The sequence below is a fragment of the Callorhinchus milii genome, unplaced genomic scaffold (genome assembly GCF_018977255.1).
Source record: "Callorhinchus milii isolate IMCB2004 unplaced genomic scaffold, IMCB_Cmil_1.0 Scaffold2, whole genome shotgun sequence".
Lineage (NCBI taxonomy): Eukaryota > Metazoa > Chordata > Chondrichthyes > Chimaeriformes > Callorhinchidae > Callorhinchus > Callorhinchus milii.
This window is the reverse complement of record NW_024704743.1, coordinates 94,328,158-94,353,887: the sequence shown is the minus strand read 5'-3', so window position 1 is coordinate 94,353,887 and position 25,730 is coordinate 94,328,158. Positions and strand designations below refer to the sequence as shown.

Sequence of the window (25,730 nt, the reverse complement as noted above, 5' to 3'; positions counted from 1 at the left end):
TAAGATTATTATTGTCTAATTTTTGAGTTTGTTTCCATTACGATATTCAAAGTTTTATTTCACACCTTTACTCTGTAAGATGTGATTGTACCTGTTTTTTTCAGTTGATTGATTTCTCCAGGAGATTTGGTTTCACTTCAGATTCCATTTTCATTTGTGCTTTAATATGTTTTCCTGTTTTTTGTTGCTTATTCCTTGCTTAGTCCTCTTATTTTGTTAAATAGCTTTTCCAGCAAGATTAATGAAGTAGAACAGAACAAACTGTTGGCTAGGGCAGCTCCAACTTTGCTGAAGGGCAAAGGGTGAGTATCAAGGAACACTTGCAGTTATCCAGGACAAACCACTAATACTACAAAAAGGATAACCTCAAGCCCCATATTAACAAAGAATTCTAATACTTAAAATTAACATATGGTGGTTCCAGACATTTTGCAACAGCACTTCATGTAGTAAACCTTGTTGCAACTGTAGAACAAATTAGCCCATTAGAAATTTAACATAAGGAGTAAAGCATGTTCTATAAATTTGACAGCGCTGTCCATAATACTAATAATGTTCAGCCTCTGTAATTCCATCCCCTGCTTCAGTCATAGAGCCTGCAAACATACTTTCTATCCTAGTGATAAAGTGCAGTGAATTGTGGATTGAATGTCTCAAGGCAGAAGAGAGACACACAAATGTGCAATGAATCGCTTTGTTTTGCTTCTTTCCGAATTCTTGTTTTATTTACCCTGCCTTTATTTTTCTTTGTTTCTGTTCTGTTTCTTTCTTGACATTTCCATTATTCTAGGTTACAGCACAGCCTTGATAGACTGAGTGATGAACATTTTGTGATTGGGCACTATGTCAACCTTCTTCAGCACAATTACTCATGGTTAGTGAAGGTTACTTTTCTGCAGCGTGGAAATAATAATGCAGCCCATTTTGAGGAACTTCATCTAACGTTTCAGTGACGTAAAAATAACTTGTGTGCAGATGGCTTGCAAACCTAAGATCTTGTGATGCTTGTAGAAAAGATGGTTGGACTACAGATTTAAATATTTAAGGATGAGATCAAAAATTAAATTTAACACTTGGAAAGTTTGATCTGTGTGTTAAATGCGTCAAGAAAATGTATCGTAGTTAGACCCCATTTTTGTGTAGATAAACATTCAATTTGTATTGGAAGCTACCTGATTTCTGAGTATTTTGATTTCTTATTTACTTTGATTGTACTCCACATCAATCTGCATTTCCCGCAGCTCCTTCCTCCCTTCACCTCAGTTTCAGAGCTCTGACCTGTACTTGCCCCCAAACTTGCTCTACTTGACCAAAGCTATAGTGATATTTGCAGTCATTCGATTGGTAACCGAACTTGTTACTTTTACCTCAATGGTCAGTCTTGATGCATTTCACAGAGAATACTAACTCCTTTGATTCTAACGAATTACCTTCATAATCTGCTTGCTGGTATAATTCCAATTTCATGATGTTGTACACATTGTGGAATGTGTGGTTTTCCTGTTGCAGTTCCATCATTAAAACTCAGACTAGGATTGTCACTAATTGTTAATGTTACATTTGCAGCTGTATTTCATGGCCTGACTTTAAGTGAGATGATGGTAACAGCTTTTACACAATCATAAATCTCAAGCATATTTTGTTTAATGAAACTTTACTGCAGTCCCATTACAATGCGATAATTGGTGTTCCACAGAATTCCAAACCAATGCTATAACAGGACACGATCACCAGTCAGAGATTCCTTATTCACTGTGCACATATATGGTCTTCAAAACACCAATCAGTGGCCTGGAAAACCAAATGGCCAACATCCAGGTTATCAGTCACCACCAGTGTCATCTCTTGCACATTGTGTTTATGGAGCCAGCTCTTGCACTTTGGATTTTTTGGATAAGTAAATATTGGGGTCAACATCCCAACTGTAATATAAGCTAACTCACATTATAATAAAGTACCTTTTATCCAGGGGCGGAAAATCAGAAAAATGTTTCTGCCCTGTACAAAATTCAAGGACAAAAAAGTCATATCTTCAAGAGGAGAACATACAACACAATACATCAAAACAGAATGACAATTGCAGATGTTTTGTGAAAAAGGTGTTTGGTACATGAAAGAAACTATCAGCGTTGGTGGTTGAACATGATACTCCAAATGATTTTGAAACAAAACGAGGCAAGTTCCTGTTAATTCAGATACATACAACAAAGGAATCTTGTGGTCAAAGATGTAGATGTACCTGTTGAACACGAAGTGAGTAACCGATCTGTTGCATTCTGAAAGCCAAAGCTTTGTCATTTTATGTTTGGGGGGAAAACGTTTAAAATTAGACCAGTGATAAATATTAAAGTACCATTTGGTCATATTGATGGAGCTTGTGTTCTGATTCAGTAATTCTAGACCCAGTAGAATTTACAGGATAGGATTTAGTCTGCTCTCTGAAGTCGGTGTTGTGGGAAGCTGACAGTTCTATTTCATCATATGATAGTTTCTTTATTTAAAAAGCTATTTTGTTCCAGTTGCTAAAGGAAGTGAACTAACATGAGTTGAAGGCAGCAATTCGATCAACAGGTGACATTCTAAACAGGTGATGCTTAAGTAATTTATCCCTGAATCTAGTGGTGGCTGGTGAACTCGTGTGCGGCAATCTGAGTAGTCCTAACCAAGCTCTCTTGTGACACGGCAATGGGTCCTTCACAAACTCTCTTAGCTTCTCTCTGGCCTTTCTCCTGCGCTGGTAATGTCTTGTTCCCACCTCTCTCTTGCCTGTACTGAAAGGCACTATACAAAGTTAATTTGTTGTTTGTTGCCTCACTCTTGCACTCCTGAAATTCTAGATGATCCCGTGTTTCACTTGCCATATCTAACAACCCGCCAATGTCTGAATCTGAGACTGTATTTCAGGCTTCTATGATATTCCCAATGCCCTATCCAACTCCATGAGTAACAATATTTATTTCAACAAATTGCTTGTTGCTGTAGTGACGGTGTGTGATGCATTGCTGAACCACAAAAAAACAAGAATAAGTTTTGTGAGAAAAAGGACTTGGTGAAGGTATTACAGTATTTAACAAGAATTACTGACAAAATTAGAGGGTATTTGTGGTGTATCTGGAATATTTGTGTACATAGATTATGAATAGTTTGTGTTTTTATCGGATTAAATTTGCCTACCTCAGACAGTTAACTTCCAACTCAGAATCAAACAAACAAACACCACTGAAACCAAGATTAGTAATTCTCCCCCTTCCCCCCCAACCCCAGTGTGGAGTCATCAAATCAGGTAAAAATAAAAGCTGAAAATTGCACAGTTATAAATCTTGAGTGCAGAAACTGAACATGTATTTTTACTCTTGTCTGATTGCTTCTGTGTTTTTCAATGAAATGTTTTTATTGTATATATAGTGTGTATAATTTGAAGCTTTGTAATTAGAAGTTCTCTATTTCGGGTGATAAGTTAGAATTCAGAGTTGCCTTTGGTGAATCCAGAATAAGTGCACATTGCAATGATTTACAATGTAAGCTTTGACCGGGAGAGGAATATTACAACACATTTTTCATTTGATGAAAGTGTCATGAAAATCTACACCAGTTTTTAAAATAATTACAAAGCCGTAAGCAAACTAATCTAAAAGATGAAAACTTCAGCTTCATGTTTGTGAATGCAATTTTGTGATATACAGTATGTATAGATTTGTGTGTGTGTAATCCATCTTGTGAAATTAATAATACAGTACAAAACCAAGTACTTTAAAATGTTATATTAATGTTGACATTTTTGGAATAATTATTAAACTTAATGCAAGGCTCTAGGTTATGAACAAAAGCTCAGTCCTTAAATTTAGTTTTATTACAGAAGAGAAGATTGATGATAAGGTATGATAGAATTTATAGCACATTCATATCTGATCCTATGCTTGCTCCTCCACCAGAGTTGTATTGCTCTCATTCCCTACTCTTGGCTTGTAGATTTTAATGTTATTTTCCTCAAGTATTAAATCGTTGCCTTTTAAATATTATCATGGACTTGCTTTGAACAGTCATTCTTGATTAGGATTTCCATATTCTAACAAAACAATCAGGTCTTTGAAATGCTGAAAGCCTTCGATTATGCTATTTATTCGAGACTCTGAGCACTGAACTTGTTAGTGTTAGATTAGATTGACAAGTCACCAGAGAACAAGACTAGTTTGGATGAAGAAGGTCCCATACCAATCCCAATGCCATGCTGAGAAAAATGATAGTTATTAGCATCATAACTAGGATTTTACACATTTGTGCAAGACTAATATGTTCTCGCTGTACAATAAATCAGTTATGTACTAGTATTACAAATTTATCCCATTAAATGGCAGTGCCATGTAAGCAAAAGCAGTAGGCACAAATTTTAATGGCATTAGTATAATATCTTCTGTTTCGCCAACTACAAAATGACAAATCTATAACTAAATATGTTAGCGTTGTAACAACTAATGTTGATGGGGATTGTGCTTCTCCACAAAACCTTTTTATTTGTGGCAATGAGTAAATTGCATCGTGAGATTGATTGTAACTTCGTGAGGTTTCAGCTGTACTGCAATTGTGGTCGAAGGTGACATTGAAAACTTCTTGAGTAAATGATGATGTTGGTAATCAATTACCACAGAAGGACTACTTGACATATGTTTGCTGTGAAGGATTACTCCCTCTGCTGAGTTCAGCATTTTACCGTAGCATTCTCGGAAGTACTATACTGAGACAGAATGAAATGAACTGCCATTTTGTGACAGTGGTCCGCCCATCCATAAAATCTTATTAAACATATTCTGACTGAAGAAATGAATTGGTAGTTTTCTTGATGTCTATCTACTGGAAGGAGTGTCTCCTTGGCCAACAATCCTCTACGTTAATTGGTTATTCACCTCTTAGCTGTGTTGATGTGGCTGATAAGGGACCATATTAAATGCAAGGATCATTAAATATAATGCTCCATTTGGAATAATCGTTTTAGCTCAACAGAAATCAACTTTGCCACCTAGTGTCGGAACAAATGTGACTGTAAGTTGATTTTTCTTACCTTTTAGTGTTTCACATTTTCTAGAGTGTCAAATATCAAAAATAGACCAAGAGAACAATGTTTCCTGACATTACAAATGTGGTACAATGGGCTTTGATATGAGTGAAAGAAATCTCAAAACTCATTGTCACAAATGGGCTATTGTTAGTTTGCTGTGCAATATGGACAATAATTTCTAATGAATACCATGACATGACTTGACTGTTGACTGGTGAGTGTTCTGCACACTGAATGACTGGATGTTACACTTTAAAATGAGCCATGCAGGCATCCAAATTATTATTTGCAACTGACACAATAATTGTTTTTTCCGATTGAGACATAATGACTACGAATTAGCTTGCCAAAAAATGCTTGTGCTTAGTTCAGGATTTCTATTGATGGCAAATAGAAATGTCCAATTGAATTCCTTGTCCAGTGGCCAATAGTCTTTCATTCAGAAATTCAGTCTAAACAAACACTTCTCAGAGGAGACATTGAATGAAGACCAGGCAGTTGTCTACGGAAAGGGAGAGAGAAAATAATTGGCTTGCCTTCCTACATTCTTTAGTGGGTAGTTACAGGACAATGTATTCAGAAGCCCGGAAGCACATTTCTCTGTGGATTGTGGATTATTGTGTAGTAAGAGGGGAACAAAAACTAAAAAAAAGCAACCAATCTGAGCTAGTCCAGACCGAAGCATCACCCTCAGCAACCACTCTCACGTGTTTTGCACTGAAGCATTTAAAATTGACATCCCCTCTGCCCATCATCAGGTGGACATTAAAAATCCCATAACACCATTTGAAAAGAGAAGGGAGTTTCTCCAGGTGACCTGACTAACCATGTAAGTTCCCCCACTCTATTACCTCTCATCAGACAGATCACTTTACCAGTTGTCATTATAAGCCTAGAATCATAGAATGTTACAGTGGAGATTTTCACATCTTCACCACCCTCAGTGTAAAGTTTCATTTCTAACTTCTCCTATTTGTAATTGCCTTGAATTTGTACTGTCTTGTTACTCACTAGCCAACCAACGTAGAATCACAGAACTTTACAGCACAGAAGGAGGCCATTCGGCCCATCGTGTCTGTGCCGGCTCTTTGAAAAGAGCTATCCAAATCAATCCCACTCCCTTGCTCTCTCCCCTTTAGCCCTGCAAACTTGTCCTCCCCAAATAATTATCTACTTCTCTCTTAAAAGTTGTTATTAAATCGACTTCCACCACCCTTTCAGGCAATGCATTCCAGTACCTACCTGCACAACGGTCACATCTCCCGGTGTCCTGGTCAACAATATCCCACCACCGCACAATTTTTTAGAAAGGTCATTCACTTTCATAACTGTTTGAGAGACATTGCTGTGAGCAAATTGATATAAAATAAAACAGTCACTATACTTTATAGTAAAATCCTGTGAAGCTCATTGTGATGACACGATAAGGTGGTGTATCAAATGCAAGGATTATTACTTTATTATTTAAAAATGTTAACATCTTCTTCTACTTACCAAATGATGAGTTTTCAGACCTGCATTAACTAGTGTAAGAACCTATAAACCATCATCTAATAATTATGCATATTTCATTTAAGAATGTTATTAAAGGAATATCTATCATCTCTCCTCATTCTGAGCTCAGCTCTTCTAAGCTCTGGAAGTATTAGAAAATGAGTACGGAATAAATATCTCAAACAAATGACCATGAACAAAATCATTTTAGATTTACTTTTATTGTGGTTGAGCCATAAAATCAGAAAATAGTTGAATACCAGTATTTGATGACATTGAATATTCTTTCTCAGTGTTTAGTTTAATCCATGCAGTGGAAGTGAGTGTGAATGGTTTGTTACAGAGGCACTCTGCTTGATATCTGCTTTTTCTTCTACATTAATTTATACATTTTACAAATGAAAGCAACCCGATGGAATGCCACACTCTAAAGTAGATACCTATGCATCAAGGGTGAAGGAAATGTTGCTATGGTAACTAACACATAAATTCAAAGGGAACCTGGTACTCAGCAAAGCACATTAGCACAAACTGCAACTTCAGGGAGTGTGAGAACTCTGACATGAATGGAGCCAGCTCAATAGACGTTTATGCTTTCTTCACAGTGTCCTTGACAGTCCAAGCAGACTGGACGAAGAGCATCGACTGATAGCACGGTACGCAGCCCGACTTGCGGCAGAGGCAGCATCTACAGTAAGTAGTGAGCCAACCGGCCAACTTTTTCTCGGTCTTGAATTGGTTGCAGCTGAACAAATTGTTCCAAGTTTATCACTATTATTGCAGTTATGCTCAGCACAGGTTGCATGCTTCGCCTACAAAATATACAGTTAATTCACTTTACAGTATATTCTGTGAAGCTCTTTGAGACGTCTCGAAGACGTAATAAGGCGTTATATCAATTGCAAGGATTATTATTATCATCACAGGTATATAAATAAACAAGAGTATCTTCAAGGAACTTAAGCCTATTTTGTGCAACGTGTCTTGCTTTTGCATCTTGGTTTCTTGCTGTAGTTTTCAAACAATTTTTTAAAAAATCAATATTAGGAATTGAATGTTTTGATGGATTAGGAATATTTTTATGTAGCTTCATTATCAAAGAATGAAGATGTATTATGTAGGCATTTTACTGGCATATCAGCAAATATGAGGAATTTTAAAAAGACCTTATCCTAAAGATAAAACCAGTATATTTTCTTCCAAAGTAGATTTTTTTTGCTTTGCATTGCAGGTGATATTTTCAAACTTTCAGTAAATCTGTAAATAACTCGATTTATATAATTGATTGAAGTCATTTTCCCTATTTAAACCATTCAAGTTCTAAAGAAATCTTTTTACAACTACCGAATGTGGTCATCGAGTCATCATGACATTATTTATTTTTAATAGTCAGGATATTTGCCTACAAAATACAGTCACGACACTTTCTCAGCAAATATGAGGTATTTTATACCGAAGACAATGCACTAAAGATAAAAGCAGTATATTTTGTTCAGCTATCAGTCAGGCTTAGTTGATAACACTTATATCTCCAAGTCAGAAGGTTTTAGGTTCCAGCCCCGTATAAAATCCTATAATGCGCTTTGTGCTGTCTTCTTGACATGAATGTTAACTGCAAAGAAAATCAATATTATCATAAAATCAATTTGCTTCACCAGCAGCTGGAAAAGCAGAACATTTCACAATATATTTTGGCACATCTGCAGTATTTGTTTATATTTACACCAGGTCTGGCCTCCTCCTTGTCCCCCGAATCCTCCACTCCACCATCGGCAGCTGTGCCTTCAGCCACTACGCCCCAAGGCTCTGGAACTCCCTTCCCCACTCCCTTCGCCTCGCCCCCTCTCTTCCTATTTTCAGGTCTTGGCTCAAGACCTTTCTTTTCGACCACACCTTTGGTCATCTTCTTCGCCCTGGCTCGGCTCCGGGATCCATTACTGTGAAGCCCTCTGAGACGCCGTCCAGCGTGGAGGGCGCTATATAACTCCAAGTTGTTGTTGTTGTTTTCCAATTTTTAACATTACAGGTACGGTTGACTGAATGCTAAATGATTTCAAGTTGAAATATTGCAAAGTAAACGTTAATAAAACTTGGTAATTTTTCTTTTCATGGGCTTTTGTGGTATTTAGTATAAGGAAATGTATTATTTGAGATATTCCCACAGCAGAGAACATATTTTAGGTGCAGAGATTTGCTGACTTGGTGACTGTATGGGTTTCAGATGGGCTGCCCCAAATAGTGCAATATATGGGACAGCCCATATATTGCATTCCAATGTAAACCATTTCACATTGACAGGATTTTGAATTTCCCCAAACATATTATCTGAAGGGTGAGACATTTAAAGAATGTCTCTTGGTCGTTAAGGTTATCATTTTGTTTCTTTCGACTCTTTGTACAAAAGTTGGCAATTTTGTTTCCAACACTGGTGTGATTTGAGGTATCAGATAAAGTAAAGTAACGTGGACAAAGTAATAAGTCGCTATAGCAAATTAAACAATTATTACTTTCAGTGGAGAACTGCCAAAAAATATAATTTACGCTCTAACCCTTCCTAGTGTGGTTTTGGATTAAACCTATAACCATTTTGTGACGCAGAGTTTGTCAAATAGGCAATTTTCTTCCTCTTTTAGAATCAAAATACATTTTTCTTCCTCCTTCAGAATTAAACAATAAAATATTTTTTTAAGATCTTAGAATCTTTTTTAATCAATTGCCAGAACATCTTTTGTAAATCGCTGTTCACTCCACACACTGAGGATTAATTTCATCAAGAAAGTTTTCTTTCATTCTTAATAAATTAGAATTCTTATTTAAATTGTATTTGTAAAAAAAGAGAAAATTAAACTTAGAATCATCCCTTATGCAGCTAACCCAAATTAAACTAGTTCTTACTCAATGGTTTTCTCACTGTGACTAATCTGTAGATCAAAATCTGGCTGAAATATTTCTTTTAAAAACCTTTGATTTGCAACATGATTTTGTTGCTTTTAGCATGTAGCACTGCTATTTAAGTTGACTTAAAGGGCTTAACAAGTCTTGCAACTTATTTGAAATTAGTTTAAGTAAAAAAGGTGCATGTAAAGACTGGCTAGAGCATCTAAACTTATTACAGCACTTCGAACAGTATACCTTAGCAGCTTGCCAGCTTTTCTTAAAAAAACTGCTTTGCAATGAAAATGTTAAAAGAGGGGCTGACATCACCGTTGAGTGGTCTGATAGATCTTTTGTTACCATAGTCACTTCCATGTTGGAGCCCCAATCGCTGATGCTTTCCACTGATCTGCAGATAAAGTGGGATATGGATCATCTTATTGCAGGATCATCCCACTTTCATACTTTCAAAGGCAGCGGATTTTCAACACATGGGTCTATGAAGGAATAGGACTGTTTAGCACGAAAGGAGAAAAAAATGTTATTTGTGCATATAAATGACCTGTTCAGTGAACAAATTCTTGATGCAGCCTTGCTGCATCCTGCATTAGTATGCTACAATAGGTGCAGCAAAAATGCCACAATTTAACATCCTTTCACCTCTTTGTTTTGCCTATTCTAGCAGCAACGAGCTCCTGCTGATCTGTCCTTCACTATTGATGCAAACAAGCAGCAGAGGCAGTTGATTGCTGAGCTAGAAAACAAGAATAGGTAAGCGGTTTTCATAATAACGTTTCATTTACTGACCTGATGGATATTGTAAGCATGTCCAAGGGGTCTGTTGGGATATTGCTGAACCTTCTGCCTGTGAGTGTAAATGAGGGACTCGGTGGTGTGCTCTGTTACCACAGTGCCCTTTACCCACTAGAAAATAGGTTTGAATCCAACCCAGACTAATGGGACAAAAGAGTATCCAAGTGTGAAATTAAATTGGACAGTCTCAACCCATTCCCATTAGTCGTGGGCTCACAGTACACTTTGGCCATAAGCAGGCACAAAATTGTCAGGTTCATTCAGAGAAGCCACAGGATAATGACAGGATAGTGTACGAATTGGAAAATTTCACACTGGTGTGTTGTAATGCCATCCCATGGTGCTGATCGATTAAAACGCCCTGAGTGGAATTTTGACTGCCTTATCGATTTATTTAGCTTTAGTGAGTAATATCGTTTAATTTCAAAATATTCGCACACACTAATTGATCTCATGGAATTTTAAAATGCAACTGCCAGTGTACACTGTCAGCAAACGTTACATTTCAATATATTAAGAGCAGGCTTACAGAAAAAAACAGTATACGGAAGCTTCTAACATTAAAAATGACAACTTTTTTGTAAATTATTTTGGTATTAGCTTATTAATATTAATATTTTCCAGTCCTGAACATTTAACATCATCAACAACTTGCATTTATAAAGCACCCTTCACCCAGGACAGAGCCCTGAAGCAATCCTTTTCTAATTTTAAAAAGTGAAGAGCTATAGTTTTGAAATTATGGGTAATCACTACCATGGCCTTTGCAAGCAAAGCGTTCTGAGAAGCTTTCAATTTATTGTGAGGTAAAACGCTGTTTTTTTAAAATTACATTTGAAGTTCATGTAATGAATACAACACTCAGGGTTGCTCAGTCAGTTAATCTACCTGTTCAGGTGGATGTTAAAGGTCCCAAGGCACTGTTCGAAAAGCGAAGGTTGATTCTCCTGGTGTCCTGGCCAACAATCCCCAGACTTGAGACGAAAAACTTTAAAGTTTGAACCCTGTACACTCACTTCATCCTTTTAGGATCAATAAAACAATTTTAAAATATTCCATTGGATGGGAAGGAAAAGCAAGTGGGATCTGATGACAGTTGTGAGTCAGTTGATAGCTCTATCACCTCCAAGTCACAGGTTGTGGGTTCTTGGTTGGGACTTTGAATTCATCTAGTTTAGACAATACTGCAAAACAATCCTTAGGTTGTGCTGCATTGTCGGATGTGCTATTCTTTGAATAAGATGTTTAAACTAAGGGCTTATCTGCCTGTTCAGATGGATGTTATACCTCCCATGGCACTATTGGAACGGAAGAAAAATAATATGTATGGAAAAGGAAAAGTACCTGGGGGTTCTGATTGACAATAAATTGAAGCTCTCCCAACAATACTCTGTGGCAGTGAGTAAAGGGATGTATTAAAAGATCAATGACAAGCTGAAATAGTGGGATAATCCTGCCGCTGTATAAATCATTGGTGAGACCATACTTCTTAAAGTACTGTGTACAATTGTGGTTGCCACAGTACAAAAAGGATATTGGAGAAATCGAGAAGATACTGATGAGAGCAACCAAAATGATTGAGGGAATGGAGGGACTGGACTATGAGGAGCGATGAAGTAAATTGGGTATGTTCACGCTGGAAAAGAGAGGATTGAGAGACGACATGATACTGTCTTTAAGATTCTAAAGAGAAAAGACAATATAGACCATGACAGACTGTTTCAACTTGTCCAGAATAGTAAAACCAAAGGACATGGCCTGCGATTGCAGTGGGGGAAATTCAGAATCTACGCAAACACTATTTCAGTGAGCGAATAGGGAACCTGTGGGACAGGCTCCCTAGGGAGACAGTTGAAGCAGGAAGTGTTGATTCTTTCAAACACAGATTGGATAGTTTTCTTTTTGGAAGTAACATTATGGGATATAGTACATAGGTAGTTTGGGATATATGTGCATGCGACCACCAGGAAGGTGGACGACGAACTAGATGGACCTTGGTCTTTTTTCGTCTAGCTGTTCTTATATTCAAAAGGGCAGTGCTCCTGATGTTCTGGCCAACAATCCCCAAATAAAATTGGTTATTCACTTCATACATGTTTGTGAGACATTGCTGTGTGCAAATTGGCTGCAGCTTCCACCCAATAAATATAATTGTTACAAGTAACTTTGAAGCATTTTGAGATGCTATATCAAATGTAAGAATTATTATTGTTTTTTACATTTGGTGTCATTTGGTATGACAGATATAAGTAAGTGTAGTTAATCCAGTCAATCAAAGTGCTTATAGCCTGTTGTTTGATGGCTAATTGTGACATATTGTAATGGTTTGTCTGTGGTACAGTGAATATAATGTGTTGAACTGTTTAAGACGATATCAGTCCATCAAAACATTTGTCTTTTCTTCTTAAGGGAAATATTACAAGAAATACAGCGACTGCGGCTTGAGCACGAGCAGGCATCTCAACCAACACCGGATAAGGCACAGCAGAACCCTACCCTCCTAGCAGAACTCCGGCTTCTCAGGTAGCTCACTGACCACAACTTCCAGTGCAATGCCGTTACATTCAACTAAGGAACATGCTTAGCATCACCTTATTGGTATATGAGGTCACTTTGTCTCCTTGCTGGTTCACTCAGCTAAAGGTCCACAAGCTTTTTGTCACCCAATGATGAGGAAGCCATCCTCAAACAATCATTAAGACTGCATATACTTCAACCCTCACAGTTCACTCCCTCAGCCATTGCCAGGGTCTTTGAGAGCAAGCCTGGGGAAAGAAAAGAAAGGGAACTCCAACGAGGTTCCACATTGCCATATTTGAGCTGATTGGGTCCATAATCCTGTCTGGTTAATCAATCAACTTTCAGTTAGCCTTTCCTGACAATTTTTTTTTAAAAACTTTTTTTTTGAAAAAAGAAATCGCTCTCAATTTCTTAAATGAATGATAGGAGCTGGAAGAAAGTGACTGAAATGTAAACAATAATAATAATCCTTGCATTTGATTATAGCACCTTATCACGTCTTTGAGACACCTCACAGAATATAGTGTTAAGTGGGGACAAAAAAGCGCAGATACCACAGATACTGAAAATCTGAAATAAAAACAGAAGTTGCTGGGATCATGCAGCAGGTCAGGCAGCATCCATGGAGAGAGACAGAGGAAAGTATATTAATGTTTCAGGTCGATGACCCATCGTCAGAATTAATTGACTGTATATTTTGTGGGCGAAACGTAATAGGGTTTTAAGGTTAGGATTTCTTTCAAAAATTAAGTTGATCTATGATTTGTGGGGAGGAAGTAGGATTAAGAAAAGCAAAATAAAGTAGAATGTTCCAGGCCATTTGATCAATCAAGTCTGTGCCGCTGATTTTTTTTCTACCCACATAGGCCACTTAGTCTAATCAATCCTCTTCTGCTCCCTGCCCACACTCATTAATATTACTTTTTACAAGCATTCATCTAATTCCCTTTTTGAAATAACTTATGAGCTGTCCTTAAACAACAATTTGTGGCAGAGAATTACACATTTGAACCAACTTCTGGATACCGAATTTTTTCTAATTTTTTCTGTGATTATCTTAAATTTGTGTATTTTTGTTAGTGACAATGGAAATAAACTATTATGACTTTCACTATCATAATGATTAATGAAGTTGAAGGACTCACCACTTACCTTTCACAACTCTGGTGGAAAAAAACCTAACCTCAAATATTTTGCAAACCTCCCTCCTCATCTAGTGGCTCAAGCTGTGGTAACAACTTACAGGTAGCAACAGCCTGGACAGTAAGTATCAACAGATAATTGTAGACAATGGGGAAATATCCATTCAACTCTGATATGTGCACATACAGAACTTTCACCAGAAGGTGGTGTGCAGGACTTTTTTCACTTTTTCCCTAGCTGTAGGATGCTGAGACTAGCTGTTTGTATCCACACCAGCCCCCCCCCCCCTAACCTTTTCCAAATCACATTCTTCATTTCTTCATTTCTTGCTGCTTTGTAAACAGTCCTTAACAACCAAGGGCTGGATGTCTGGCCTGCAGGTGTCTCTGTAGTTTCAGATTACCATTTCAGATTAACTGATAGGAAATGCAACTTACTCAATTGCTTTTCATTTGTGGAATCATTAAACCACAGCAACTTGGCTTTATATAGCACCCTTCACAGTGGTAGCATTTTAGAGCACTTGAAGCTCCCTGCTGAGAAAACTCCAGATCAAAAATGTAACACTCAGCCCGGCAGATGGTGGTACAGCAGTTGTTGGTTGAATCACCTGGTCACATTATTACAGATAGCTAAATGCAGAGTAAATACGAAGAGGTACTTAGCCCTGTTGAGGTGCAGTATTCTTTTGATAAACTAGAATGTCTTTATTTATAAAGTAGTTACAGTACTGCCACAATCCTAAGAACTGTAGAAACTATAGCACAGAAAACGGCCATTCAGCCCATTGTGTCTGTGCTGGCTGTTTGAAAGAACAACCCATCCAGCCCCATTTTTCCGTCTTTATCCCCATACCCAGGCTAACTTTTTTTTTAGAATAGTATTCTTCAGAAGAGATGAAAAAACACTCATTTTACACTGCACTAACTTGACATCTAATTGTGGTCTGAATATCCCCAATTGTAAATTGGATAACCTCAAGGTCTCTAGTAGCTGACGTGTAGCCTGTGTTCTGGCTTAAGATTTGGCTCTTGATGTGCACTTCACAGACAGCGAAAGGACGAACTGGAACAGAGGATGTCAGCGTTGCAGGAAAGCCGCAGGGAACTCATGGTCCAGTTGGAAGGCCTGATGAAGTTACTGAAAGTAAGATCATTTAATGTGTAGATCAAAAGGTCACTAAGGAACATACAACAGACAGAATGATCAATGAGTTGTACTTTGCTTCTCTGATTGAAGTTTTTTTTTGACAATTTAATTCATCTCAGAGGGTTCTCTGAAAGGCCTTTGTAAGTCTATAATAGAGCAGTGTTTGTCCCCATGTGGAAAATCAGAAAGTCATTTAACATGGGAATGGAAGGATAGATTATTTTCTATATTTACTGTCCTATGGTTTCTAGGACCTTATGTCTTTTCCATTTCAATATTTTTACATGTCTTGAGAAGTTATGTAAGTTTGCTTAAATTATTTCTTTGTATCATTTTAAATAAATATTACTACTTGTTGAGGAAGTCAATCTTTAGAAAATTACTTCAGGATTTTGGTCATGTTTGTTTCAATGAATTACTTCTCTGGTTAATTGGTCCATGCTGAATAAGCATCTTTGCGGGATTTTGCACTTTGTAATTAAAGGCACCTGAGTGTTTTAAGAATTCTAAATGTGCTTCGACTAAATGCTACTTGATTTTAAACTTTCGTATAGGAAGAAGAGATGAGGCAGGAAGTAAGTTTTGTGGTTCAGCTTTGATTGACGGGTGCATATTCATTTATTACTCTAGTGACTGAGTCTGCCCTTGATGCTTTGCCCATGTTGTGGGTCAATAAGCACTTTGCTTTTACTGCAACATGCCACTGCTTTTTTTTAATGCCAAATTATAACCTGACTAATGCATATATAATCATAATGCTTGGTTTGGCATTGACATATTTAATGACTTTCATAACCATTCTTTCATTTTAGTAATGAAAAGTATGACTAATTCTGAAACGTGGGTTACCTGTGCTCTTCAATGCAGTGCTGGGGGTGTGCTGTATTGTCAGAGGTGTCATCCTTTAGATCAGACATTAAACCATGGTCTTGTCTGTTGGTTTAAGTGGATTAAAGATTCCTTGGCACTATTCAAAAAGAAAAGGGAATTTCTCCTGCCAAACAATCCCCCCCAAATAAAAAAAATTGTTTGTGTGACATTGTTGTGTTCTCAATGGCTCTCATGTTTGCCTACTTACTTAACAGAAAAAAACCCTGAAGGGTTTTGAAGTGTTTTGACAGGATAATATGCTATATCAGTTGCATAGATTATTATTATTTGTATGCATTTAATGTTTGTAGATTACTGTGGTCACTTAGGGCTGTTGGCAGATGGGAGTCTGCATTGTTGGGTGGTTACAGCTGGGTTGATGTCCTTCACAACAGTGATGATAATAGAATAGGGAGCACGTTATCCACAATAATTGGGTCAAATCCATTATGGACATGAACATGGGGCCTTCATCAAGTGATCATGCAAAATCAAGCATACAGTATGCACAAACCGAAAAGTTCTCCACATAATGCCAGCCTTCCATTGATCTACCTCACACAGAGCTTCACTGATCTCCCCATACAGTGCTAGCCCTTCATTGATTTGTGGATTCCTGTATCTCAGTGGTTAGAGTACTCGCCTTACAAGAGAAAGTCCTGGGTTCGATTCCTGGCAGGGCGAAATGTTGGGCAAGTTTCGTTATTCCACACGACTCTGTTTACCGAGCAGGATGCAGGAACCTGATTGTTAGACGATTGTCATTTCTATTATTATTATCTCCCCCACACGGTGCTAGCCCTCCACTGCTCTCCCCCACACGGTGCTAGCCCTCCACTGCTCTCCCCCACACGGTGCTAGCCCTCCACTGCTCTCCCCCACACGGTGCTAGCCCTCCACTGCTCTCCCCCACACGGTGCTAGCCCTCCACTGCTCTCCCCCACACGGTGCTAGCCCTCCACTGCTCTCCCCCACACGGTGCTAGCCCTCCACTGCTCTCCCCCACACTGTGCTGTGGGAAATAGCTAATCCATGTGCAGTGACAAATTAAATCTAACAGTGTAAAGTAAACCTGCAGAAGTGTATCCTTAGAACAGTTCTCCATCTTTCAAATACTGTAACTTTGCACAATAACATCATAGTTAGAATCAGTTACCAGTAAGAGTGGAAGAGAGCACTTCACTCGACTTATTTAAAAAGGGTTTTATGGTATAACTGGAATGAGGGTGGGTGGATTGGGGGTTGGCGGGGCTTCCGGAAGGATGAGGTCCAGCTGCTTCTTTAACCGTACCATTTGTGATCTTGTATCGTCATCTTAAACCTGTGTCCTCTTTTTCTGTGCTTAATCTTTAAGTTTATCCATTGTTGAATGGTGTCCTAGTTTTTCTATTAGTCTTCATATTTCTGCACAACTTATTTTACTTTTTGAATTTCTCTGTTTTATGATAGTTTAGTTTGAATCATTAAAAGAAAAAGATTGTTGGAAATATTCATTGCCAGTTTACTGAACTGCTATATAAGTTTCTCGTGATGTGGAAAAGAGACAGCCTTGCTTCTGAAGAGTAAGCAAAAGACAGTACCTTTTGCCTTGTGTGTAATAGCAATGCACTATTTTTATTCACTGTTATCAGACTCAGGGAGCAGGCTCCCCTCGCTCTTCACCAAGCCACACTATTAGCCGGTCTGTTCCTATTCCAATGCCAATCAGATCAACATCAGCCTGTTCAACTCCAACCCACACACCTCAGGACTCACTGACAGGAGTTGGAGGAGATGTACAGGAAGCATTTGCACAAAGTGAGTCATTCTTTTAAAAAAAGTTACACTGAAAAATAAGATAGTTTTACATAGAAAAGAAAACGCACAACTTAATTGTTGTGGATGCACTCCCCGTTTCAAACTTCAGTATACAAAGAATGAAAGAACAAAAAAAATCTACACTTTTCATTGAAAGGGGCAATAAAGTTTTTAAAAAATGATACTAAACATGTGACATAGAGAATTTGCAAAGTAAAATAATTGCAGTGTTGTCTTATGATTAGGTGCTGCCCATATGTAATTTAAAATTGATGTATTGCTCACATTCTCTTTTCTAGGCTCCAGGAGGAATTTAAGAAATGATCTGCTTGTGGCAGCAGATTCTATTACAAATACAATGTCCTCTTTGGTGAAAGAGTTGAATTCGGGTAAGTGAAAGTAACAATGATAAGGATTTATTTGCAAATCCTAATTATATATCACTCTGCTGAATTAATATTATGGGCAGCCTTGTTAATAAACGGATGTTTTGGAAGTTGAATGTGTTATTCAACTTTACAGACTGTCGCATTGAGAGAAGTGTTTGGTGAAGGGAGAAAGAGTCCAACAAATCCGAATAATTCCTATTTGATGCTTTATAAGTTTCTGAATTCAAACCCTATTTTAGGTCGCAATATTAGTGTTGCCAACCCAAACAGATTATTAGAATCTTAGACATTGGTTTGTTGAATGACATTGGTTACAGATCACTAATGTTCTCAAAGGACCATAATAATCCTTTCATTTGCCTTTCGTGTCTGGAGGACGTCTCAAAGTGCTTCACATGATTTATTGTAAAGTGCAGTGACTGTATATTTTCTAGGAGAATGTGGCAGCCAGTTTTCACACAGCAAAGTCACACAAACAGCCATTAAAGTGAATGATAATCTCTACTTAAAAAAAACAAAGCTGTGACCTATACCAAAACGATTTCTGAATTGGCAATGTCAGATTTTGAAATCGGGGATAAATACTTTTCTTTCTTGTTGTGAGTTAAAAATGTAAAAAATGAGGTAATTTCATTAGAGAACAAATCCCTGCTGAGTGATTTTCTCTCCAGGATTGCAGTAGCATTTTTGAACCACATCCAAAAATTAATACCAAATAAGCATTTTCCATGTCTCAGACAATACTATAACAAGAAATAAATAGGCATGCTCCACATATTCAACACTTTACTCACAGTGTGTTGTGCAACCTTTGGAAAGACAGGCAGTGTGAAAAATGATATATGGATGGATGTACAGTGATTATATCCTTGTAAAAACATGATTATTTTTCTAAGAAAATATTTGATGCATTTCTTAGAAAAATAATTGTGCTTTTTTAAAAAAAAATGTAACCTCTAGTCTCACATTGGGTTGTTAACTCTGGTTCTGGAACCAGTCCAGTAGGCTATTTATATTGCATCTTCAGCATCAATTTAAGTAAATGTTAGTATTAAATTGATGCTACAAGTCCAGTATAAATGTGGTATTGTATTCCTTTCTGTACATTAGTTGCTCCAGGTATAATAAGAAATGCTTTATGGACTAGTAACTGTCCTTATTGACATGTTGGAGATTGTACATCCCTTTGACTTCAAATAAAAAAACCTCAGAAATTTTCATAGGAACACAGAATATTCAACCAGCTCAGGTGCAAAAACTTAACTGTTCAGCATCTTGGGATGGCCTACCAACGTGAAAGGCACTGTATAAATGTAATTTTGTTGTGGTTGAATTTGAAGCACAGGAGATCATTTGGGCATCATGTCTGAGCCACTTCAGGAAATTTCTTTCTCTCTACACAGGCTGTTCAGAATTGAAATGCTTTGTTTTTTTTGTTTCAGAGCTAAGTTACTTCTATCCACAATATAAAAATTTGGACATTTTTTTGTCTTATTTTCAAGTTGAACATAGTTATTGAGGGTGAAGTGAACTGTAGCTTGCTCTCACATTTCCCAACGACTGGTTTAAAAGCGACATTGTTAGAAGCTTGAGCGCAGAAGCCATCCTGTGCATTTGGCTAGGAAATCCCATAGAGTAAGGTGGTGGAGGAGGAAGAGGAGAAACAAATGGAAAAATACAGTCACTACACTCTACCATATGTCCCGTGAAGTTCTTTGAGACATCCTCTTGACAGGAAAAGCCTTCTATCAAATGCAAGAATTATTATTATTACACACAAACTGTAGACTGCCAACAACTATGGTAACTGTTTATTTGACAACTAGCACAACAATTATTTTACCCATAGTAGGGAACCACATCAGCCATGAAGTGAATGACTAATTGTTGGTCAGGACACCAAGAGAAACTCCCTTCTCTTTTTAAATAGTTCCAGTGATCTTTAATTTCCAGGCAGGCAGATGGTAATGTGCCATCCAAATAATCAAAGCCTACCCATGAAATCACTCAGTGTTGAAATTGCTTTCTGAAATTAACGTTATTTATGGGGAAATCATCTGTCATGTTTTGATAGATTTACAAATAACAGGCATTGTTTAATGGAATGTTGTATAATTAGGGGGGAATATAAGATTATTACTGAATCGTGAACAATTTATCTTCCACCAATATTGCTCTGGTAATAATGTTATATTCATAAATGATGCTTCCATCATTCTCTCTTCCTCTGTGGAGGATTGGGCCTTAGAGTGATAAGAGTGAAACCATCTCATAAACATCATGCAAGCTGTATACAGATTTATGCCATTAGTCACTATTAATGGAGTTTTGCTTTCAATTTAGCAGAAGCTGGCAGCGAGACTGAGAGCACCGTGGACTCCGAGTTTGGTCGAACTCATTTAGATGACCTAGTCCCTTCGCCAACATCTGAAAAGGCCTTTCTTGCTCAGATTAATGCCAGGAATCCCAGCTATCTCCACAGTGCTGCTGCAACAGGAACAATTCGGAGCGATATGTAAGTATCAATAATAATTATTTTTTATCCTCTTTCCTTGCCCAGGTGTAAGGCTGAAAATCCCAGTCCTGTAATGTTCCATGTCTGAGCCCATGCAGATAAACAGACATGTAGATGAATGGTATGTGGATACAGGGTGTTCTACAGTAATTGACTACTCATGTCATTGTTTGTAGGATGCTCTGGTTCATATTAGATATTGGGTTTGCTTTCTACAAAAACATTCACTTCATGTCAAACTTATCTCATCATATAAAGCACTTTGAGTCACTACATGAATGTAAGTTGCTAGTATCCTACCACAAATCAGTGTAGTAAAATGTAATGAGAGGCAGAGATGTCATTGTTTATGGTTTCTTTCTTGACAAGTGTTACAGATGATGGTGAATCCTATGTGAGGACTGATGATGAAAGTTATGAAAATGATTCCGTCCATCAACTTGAGAATGAGCTGAAGCTGGAGGAATATCTCAAGCAAAAACTTCAGGATGAGAGCTATCAGGTAAGATGGTAACAAAATGTACACTACCAGGTGCCTTTGAGTAATTGCAGGACTGTAATGTAACAGAGAAACTCAAAGTTCTGAAGCAAAACTCAAGAGGTTTTCATTAGCCATCTCAACCTTGAGATGAAATTAAAGCCTTGAAATCATGCCTTGGCATTTGTTATCTCTTGCGAAGATGTTCATACAAGAGAAACAACTGTTTGTAACATTATTACTGCAGGTTTGCTGTTCTACAGCTAATTATCATGAAATTCTATGCTGAGCAAATATTCTAAGCAGAGGAGGATGTGATAAGCTGCACTGTCTTATTGCTGTCACCTTTAATCAGGCTGTCTGGCAGTCAGCCACTCCTGGATTTGCATTACATGTGACAGTGAAGAGATTGAAAGTACAGAGCACTCTCCTGACTGCAAAAAGATGTGTGGGTGACAAGAGACCTGCAGGGCAAAACATAGAGTGAATAAAACAAAGCTTCAGTGCGGGGGAGGCGGGCAACCAGCTATCCTCAAATTTGGAAATCAGCATTATCAGTACTTTCTTTCCCTTCTCAAATATTTCCACAGAATGTTTTGTGAATATTTCATTTGGGATCTTTTGGAGCATGGTATAAAAGTTGTTTTATCAGAACTTATACAACAACAAGATTACATTTGTATAGCGCCTTTCACGTCGGGAGGACGTCCCAAGGCGCTGGACGGTGTACGGCATTTCAGACCCGGGCGGGGGAAAGGGAGTGGCCGATGGCATGATCGAAGAGGAGGGTCTTGAGGTGGGACTTGAAGGAGGCTAATGAAGGGGCGAGGCGGAGTGATTGTTGGATGGAATACTGTCATTATAGAGCCAAACTATATCAGGTCTTCTCTCTCCCTTGCTCACATTTTCTGTGTGTATAGTGTGTGTGTCTCTCTATTTTCTCTCTCTTTGAGTCACTCCCAACTTTCTATCTCTCATTCTCAATCTCTACACTATCACTAACCCTAAACTGTACAATGTAACAGTATGAAGATCTATCTTTACTACCAGCGAAATAATCCTGCTGGTGAGTATGTGTGAAGTTCTGTCCAAGTGTGTAAATTTATTAGAATCGCGATATTGTGATCGTAGCCAGTATCTCTCAAGGAGGAGACAAGGCAGAATGAATAAGATAGGGAAGAAAGGAAACATGAGTGAGTTTAATAGTGGGAAGGAAAATAGAGATGAAAAATGACAAATGAGTGACGGTGAGAGAGAGGGAAAGAAAGATAAAGGCTGACAGAATAATGGCCACAAATACAGAGCGAGACACAGATAGAACAAATCCACAAGGAGACACCATAGGCATTGAGAGGGAAAAAGAGAACGGAAGCGAGGAAACACCTGAAGATAAACAGGACACTGAGATTAATTCACAAAATATAGATACACTCACTACCTATAAACCTTTACAACTCCCTCCTATAAACCTGAATTCCCTGAAGCCCTGCCCTTACGCTGCTTTAACTGTATTTTATATATTTTATAATATACACATGACCAGCTACAGCAATGTTAACAGAACAATGAGAAGCAAAAGGGAATAATGGCTCAAAAGGCTTTTTGTCTGAAACTGAAACCCGCACTGTGAAACATCCAGTATGTTGGAAGGTAGATTATTTATGACTCTTCAAAACCAGATTCACTTCTGAAGTTTAGTAGCTGTTTGGCTGAGAAAACACTCTTACAATCTGTTCAGTTTACAATAGAACCTGAGCCCTAGGAGTGAACAACTTGTGTCTAATGTAAACATCCAGTTCTTCTCCCCTTTCTGAAATCTTCCAAAAAAGCAGACATACAATATATCTTTAATATGTAGTTCTTGTGTTGGGCATCTTACTGTCCATACATTCTCAGAATGGAAATAGTGTTCCTCTAATTCCTGCTGCATCACTTGGTAAGAAAACAACATCAGAACATCAAATTGACCATTACCATGCAACATAAATATGATCTTAATTGAGGCAAGCTATTATTAGTTCATGATCTTCGTCCTAACCTTTAAATACCTCCATGGTCTTGCCCTACCCTACCTCTGCAACCTCTTCTAACCTGGAGGTCTACTTCTCATCCCCGGCCCTGCCCACTCCACTATTGGTGGTCAGCCTCTCTACCCTCAGGCTCTGAAACTCCATCCTTGCAACCCTTCGACTTGTTCCATCCCTCAATACATTCATCCTTCTCTTCCTTGCCATCCCTCAGCACCCACCCCCAGCTCAGGTGCAATCCCTGGACTGTTCAGCACCTTGGAACATCCACCTGACGCGAAAGCACTAAATCAATGTAAATTTGTATTATGTTGTATACATTTTGAAGGTTAATTTAATTTTGGGTGTGATTTGTCCTCTGGAAAATAATTGCCTCTTACTGTCTGGTCATTTCACTGACTACAGCTTGAATTGTGCTTGAATTATGCCAGAGTGACCTTCAGCAGAACATGCCTTTGGAAACATCTGCAACACATTACCAACAACTATGTAATGACCTAAGGAAAAAGTGCTGGCAGTAATTGTTGACAGAACTGCCAAAGTGGATCTCTTGGGCCTAGCCTTAATGAGTAAGAATATTTGCCTCAAAATGTTAGGATTACACAGATTTGTGGAATATTCTTGAATTCAGTTGTAATTTGGAAGATGGTTCTGTGCAGTTCTTAGAAACAACCGGATTCAAATGGAGACATGAATTCAAGAGTTTTCCAATCTCTGTCCATCTTAAATTTTAAGACAAAATTGTTGGATAGGTCTAAAACCAGGTGGAATGTTTGGACCTTGGTTCTAGAAGCAGAAACAGTGTTTGTTGTCTGACTTTGTCAAACTTGGTGAGCGAACAAGGCAGATTAAGATTCTAGATTAACACTGAATGCTCAAGTCTTCCAATTCATTTAAATTTCCCATTAACTTGGTATCGAGATTATTTAAATGAAACCACTTGCTGCACAAATCAGAATTTTGACCTTTATTCTTGGAACGTGTTGCAAATAATTTTTGTAAGATGGGTTGGGCCTGGCCACATCAGGCTATATGTGACCTTTAAAGTAATCAGTGTTTGCCTCATGTGAGAGATCACATCCTGTAATCTTCTCATTCTATAAACCGAGATTTGGCACATCAGACCTCCAAGCAGGCCTTTGGTCCAGTTTGAGTTGGTAACCTCAAACCAGAGAGATTCTCATAGATTTGAAGGCTTTAGGTTTCATGAACCAAATACCTCATCAACCCTTCTTGACAACTTGTTGGAGTCGTCAATTACCCTTTGGGTAAATAAATATTTCTTGGTGTCTGCCCTAAAATTGCCGTTTTCAATATTAAACTACAGTCTCTGGTGCCCTATGCGACAGAGTATAATTGATGTAAAAAGTAGTCAGTTGGTTACTCCACTTTATTGAAGTCCAGCTGTTATTGAAACTGTCATATCCTCCACATCACTGAACTTTTGAATAGTCAATCCTTAAAATATTAAAAAGTCTCCATTAATGAATGATTCTAATAAAATAATAACAATAAAAATAGTATTTACATGAATATAGATTAAATTCAAAATCTTAAACAATATCTACAAGAGCATAGTAAACTTCCACGCTACATACTTTAGATTCTCTTAACTTTTCTTTTTAACTTTGCCTACAATACATTTTACGGGTATTGCAGGCAAAGTACTTTGAGGCATTTAGATGTAAGAAGGTGCTATTATATATATAAATTCTTTTTTCCAAGTCAACCACATATTTTACTTGCCGTTTTCTTTTTTAATTTGCATGCCTCTGCATTAAATAGCACCTTTATTGTTTGGACTGGTCACGTTACTTACTCTCTGGGCTATCTCTTTCTCTTTATTCTATCTGCGATTTACAGGTCAGTTTGCAGGGCTGAACAGACTCTGCTGCATTCTGCGTAAGTAATTTTCATCTACCGCTGTTATACTGACTCTCACTTTTGGCCTTCTAAGAACAATACTCCCTTCAGGACATTATCTTGCCAAGTCACAAAATTATATTTGCTGCATTTGACCTGAAACCTTAACTCATTTTCCTCTCTCCATGGATGCTGCCTGACTTGCTGCTTGTTCCCATCAACTTCTGTGTTTATACCAGATTTCCAGCATCTGCAGTACTTTGCCTTTTGATTAACCTCTTATTACCTGGGATTGATTGTCCCATCTAACTTGTTTTTCCCCTGCCCAAAATAATATTAGCTTTAGCATTGCTAATTCAAAGAAATGATGAGTTTTTCTTCTGGTTGTATATTCACCTCCTAATCTAAATTTCCTCCTTCCCATTCATATTAATTGGCTACTTATATTGGGGAAGACAAGTTTGCAGGGCTATGGGGAGAGAACGGGGGAGTGGGATTGATTTGGATAGCTCTTTTCAAAAAGCCGGCACAGACACGATGGGCCAAATGGCCTCCTTCTGTGCTGTATAATTATATGATTCACGGTTATGGTATATTGTTAGTGCAGAAGCGGAAGACCTGGGTTTGATTCCTGGCAGGGTGAGATGTTGGGCAAGTTTCCCATCTCCACACGCCTCTGTTTACCGAGAAGTAAGTAGAAACCCAGCTGTTAGTCGATTGGTGGATCGCTTTTCTGGCAGTAATA

General features: G+C 37.9%; 1 protein-coding gene across 18 annotated transcripts in view; it reads left to right on the top strand.

Moving 5' to 3' along the window:
* The window catches only part of dtna (dystrobrevin, alpha), a 119,784-nt gene that overhangs the window by 87,729 nt on the left and 6,325 nt on the right, over window positions 1-25,730 (top strand). For 5 of the 18 annotated variants that reach the window (XM_007887979.2, XM_007887981.2, XM_007887982.2 and 2 more), the window contains 11 exons: window positions 225-302; window positions 791-874; window positions 7,153-7,240; window positions 10,104-10,192; window positions 12,644-12,757; window positions 14,947-15,043; window positions 15,601-15,621; window positions 17,548-17,713; window positions 18,013-18,102; window positions 20,446-20,617; window positions 20,987-21,119. In XM_007887979.2, coding sequence (XP_007886170.1) covers window positions 225-302; window positions 791-874; window positions 7,153-7,240; window positions 10,104-10,192; window positions 12,644-12,757; window positions 14,947-15,043; window positions 15,601-15,621; window positions 17,548-17,713; window positions 18,013-18,102; window positions 20,446-20,617; window positions 20,987-21,119 — 1,132 coding nt within the window. Of the gene's footprint in view, window positions 1-224; window positions 303-790; window positions 875-7,152; window positions 7,241-10,103; window positions 10,193-12,643; window positions 12,758-14,946; window positions 15,044-15,600; window positions 15,622-17,547; window positions 17,714-18,012; window positions 18,103-20,445; window positions 20,618-20,986; window positions 21,120-24,985; window positions 25,025-25,730 lie in introns of all 18 variants that reach the window. The other 13 variants (XM_007887984.2, XM_042332630.1, XM_042332631.1 and 10 more) reach the window with 9 other exon arrangements.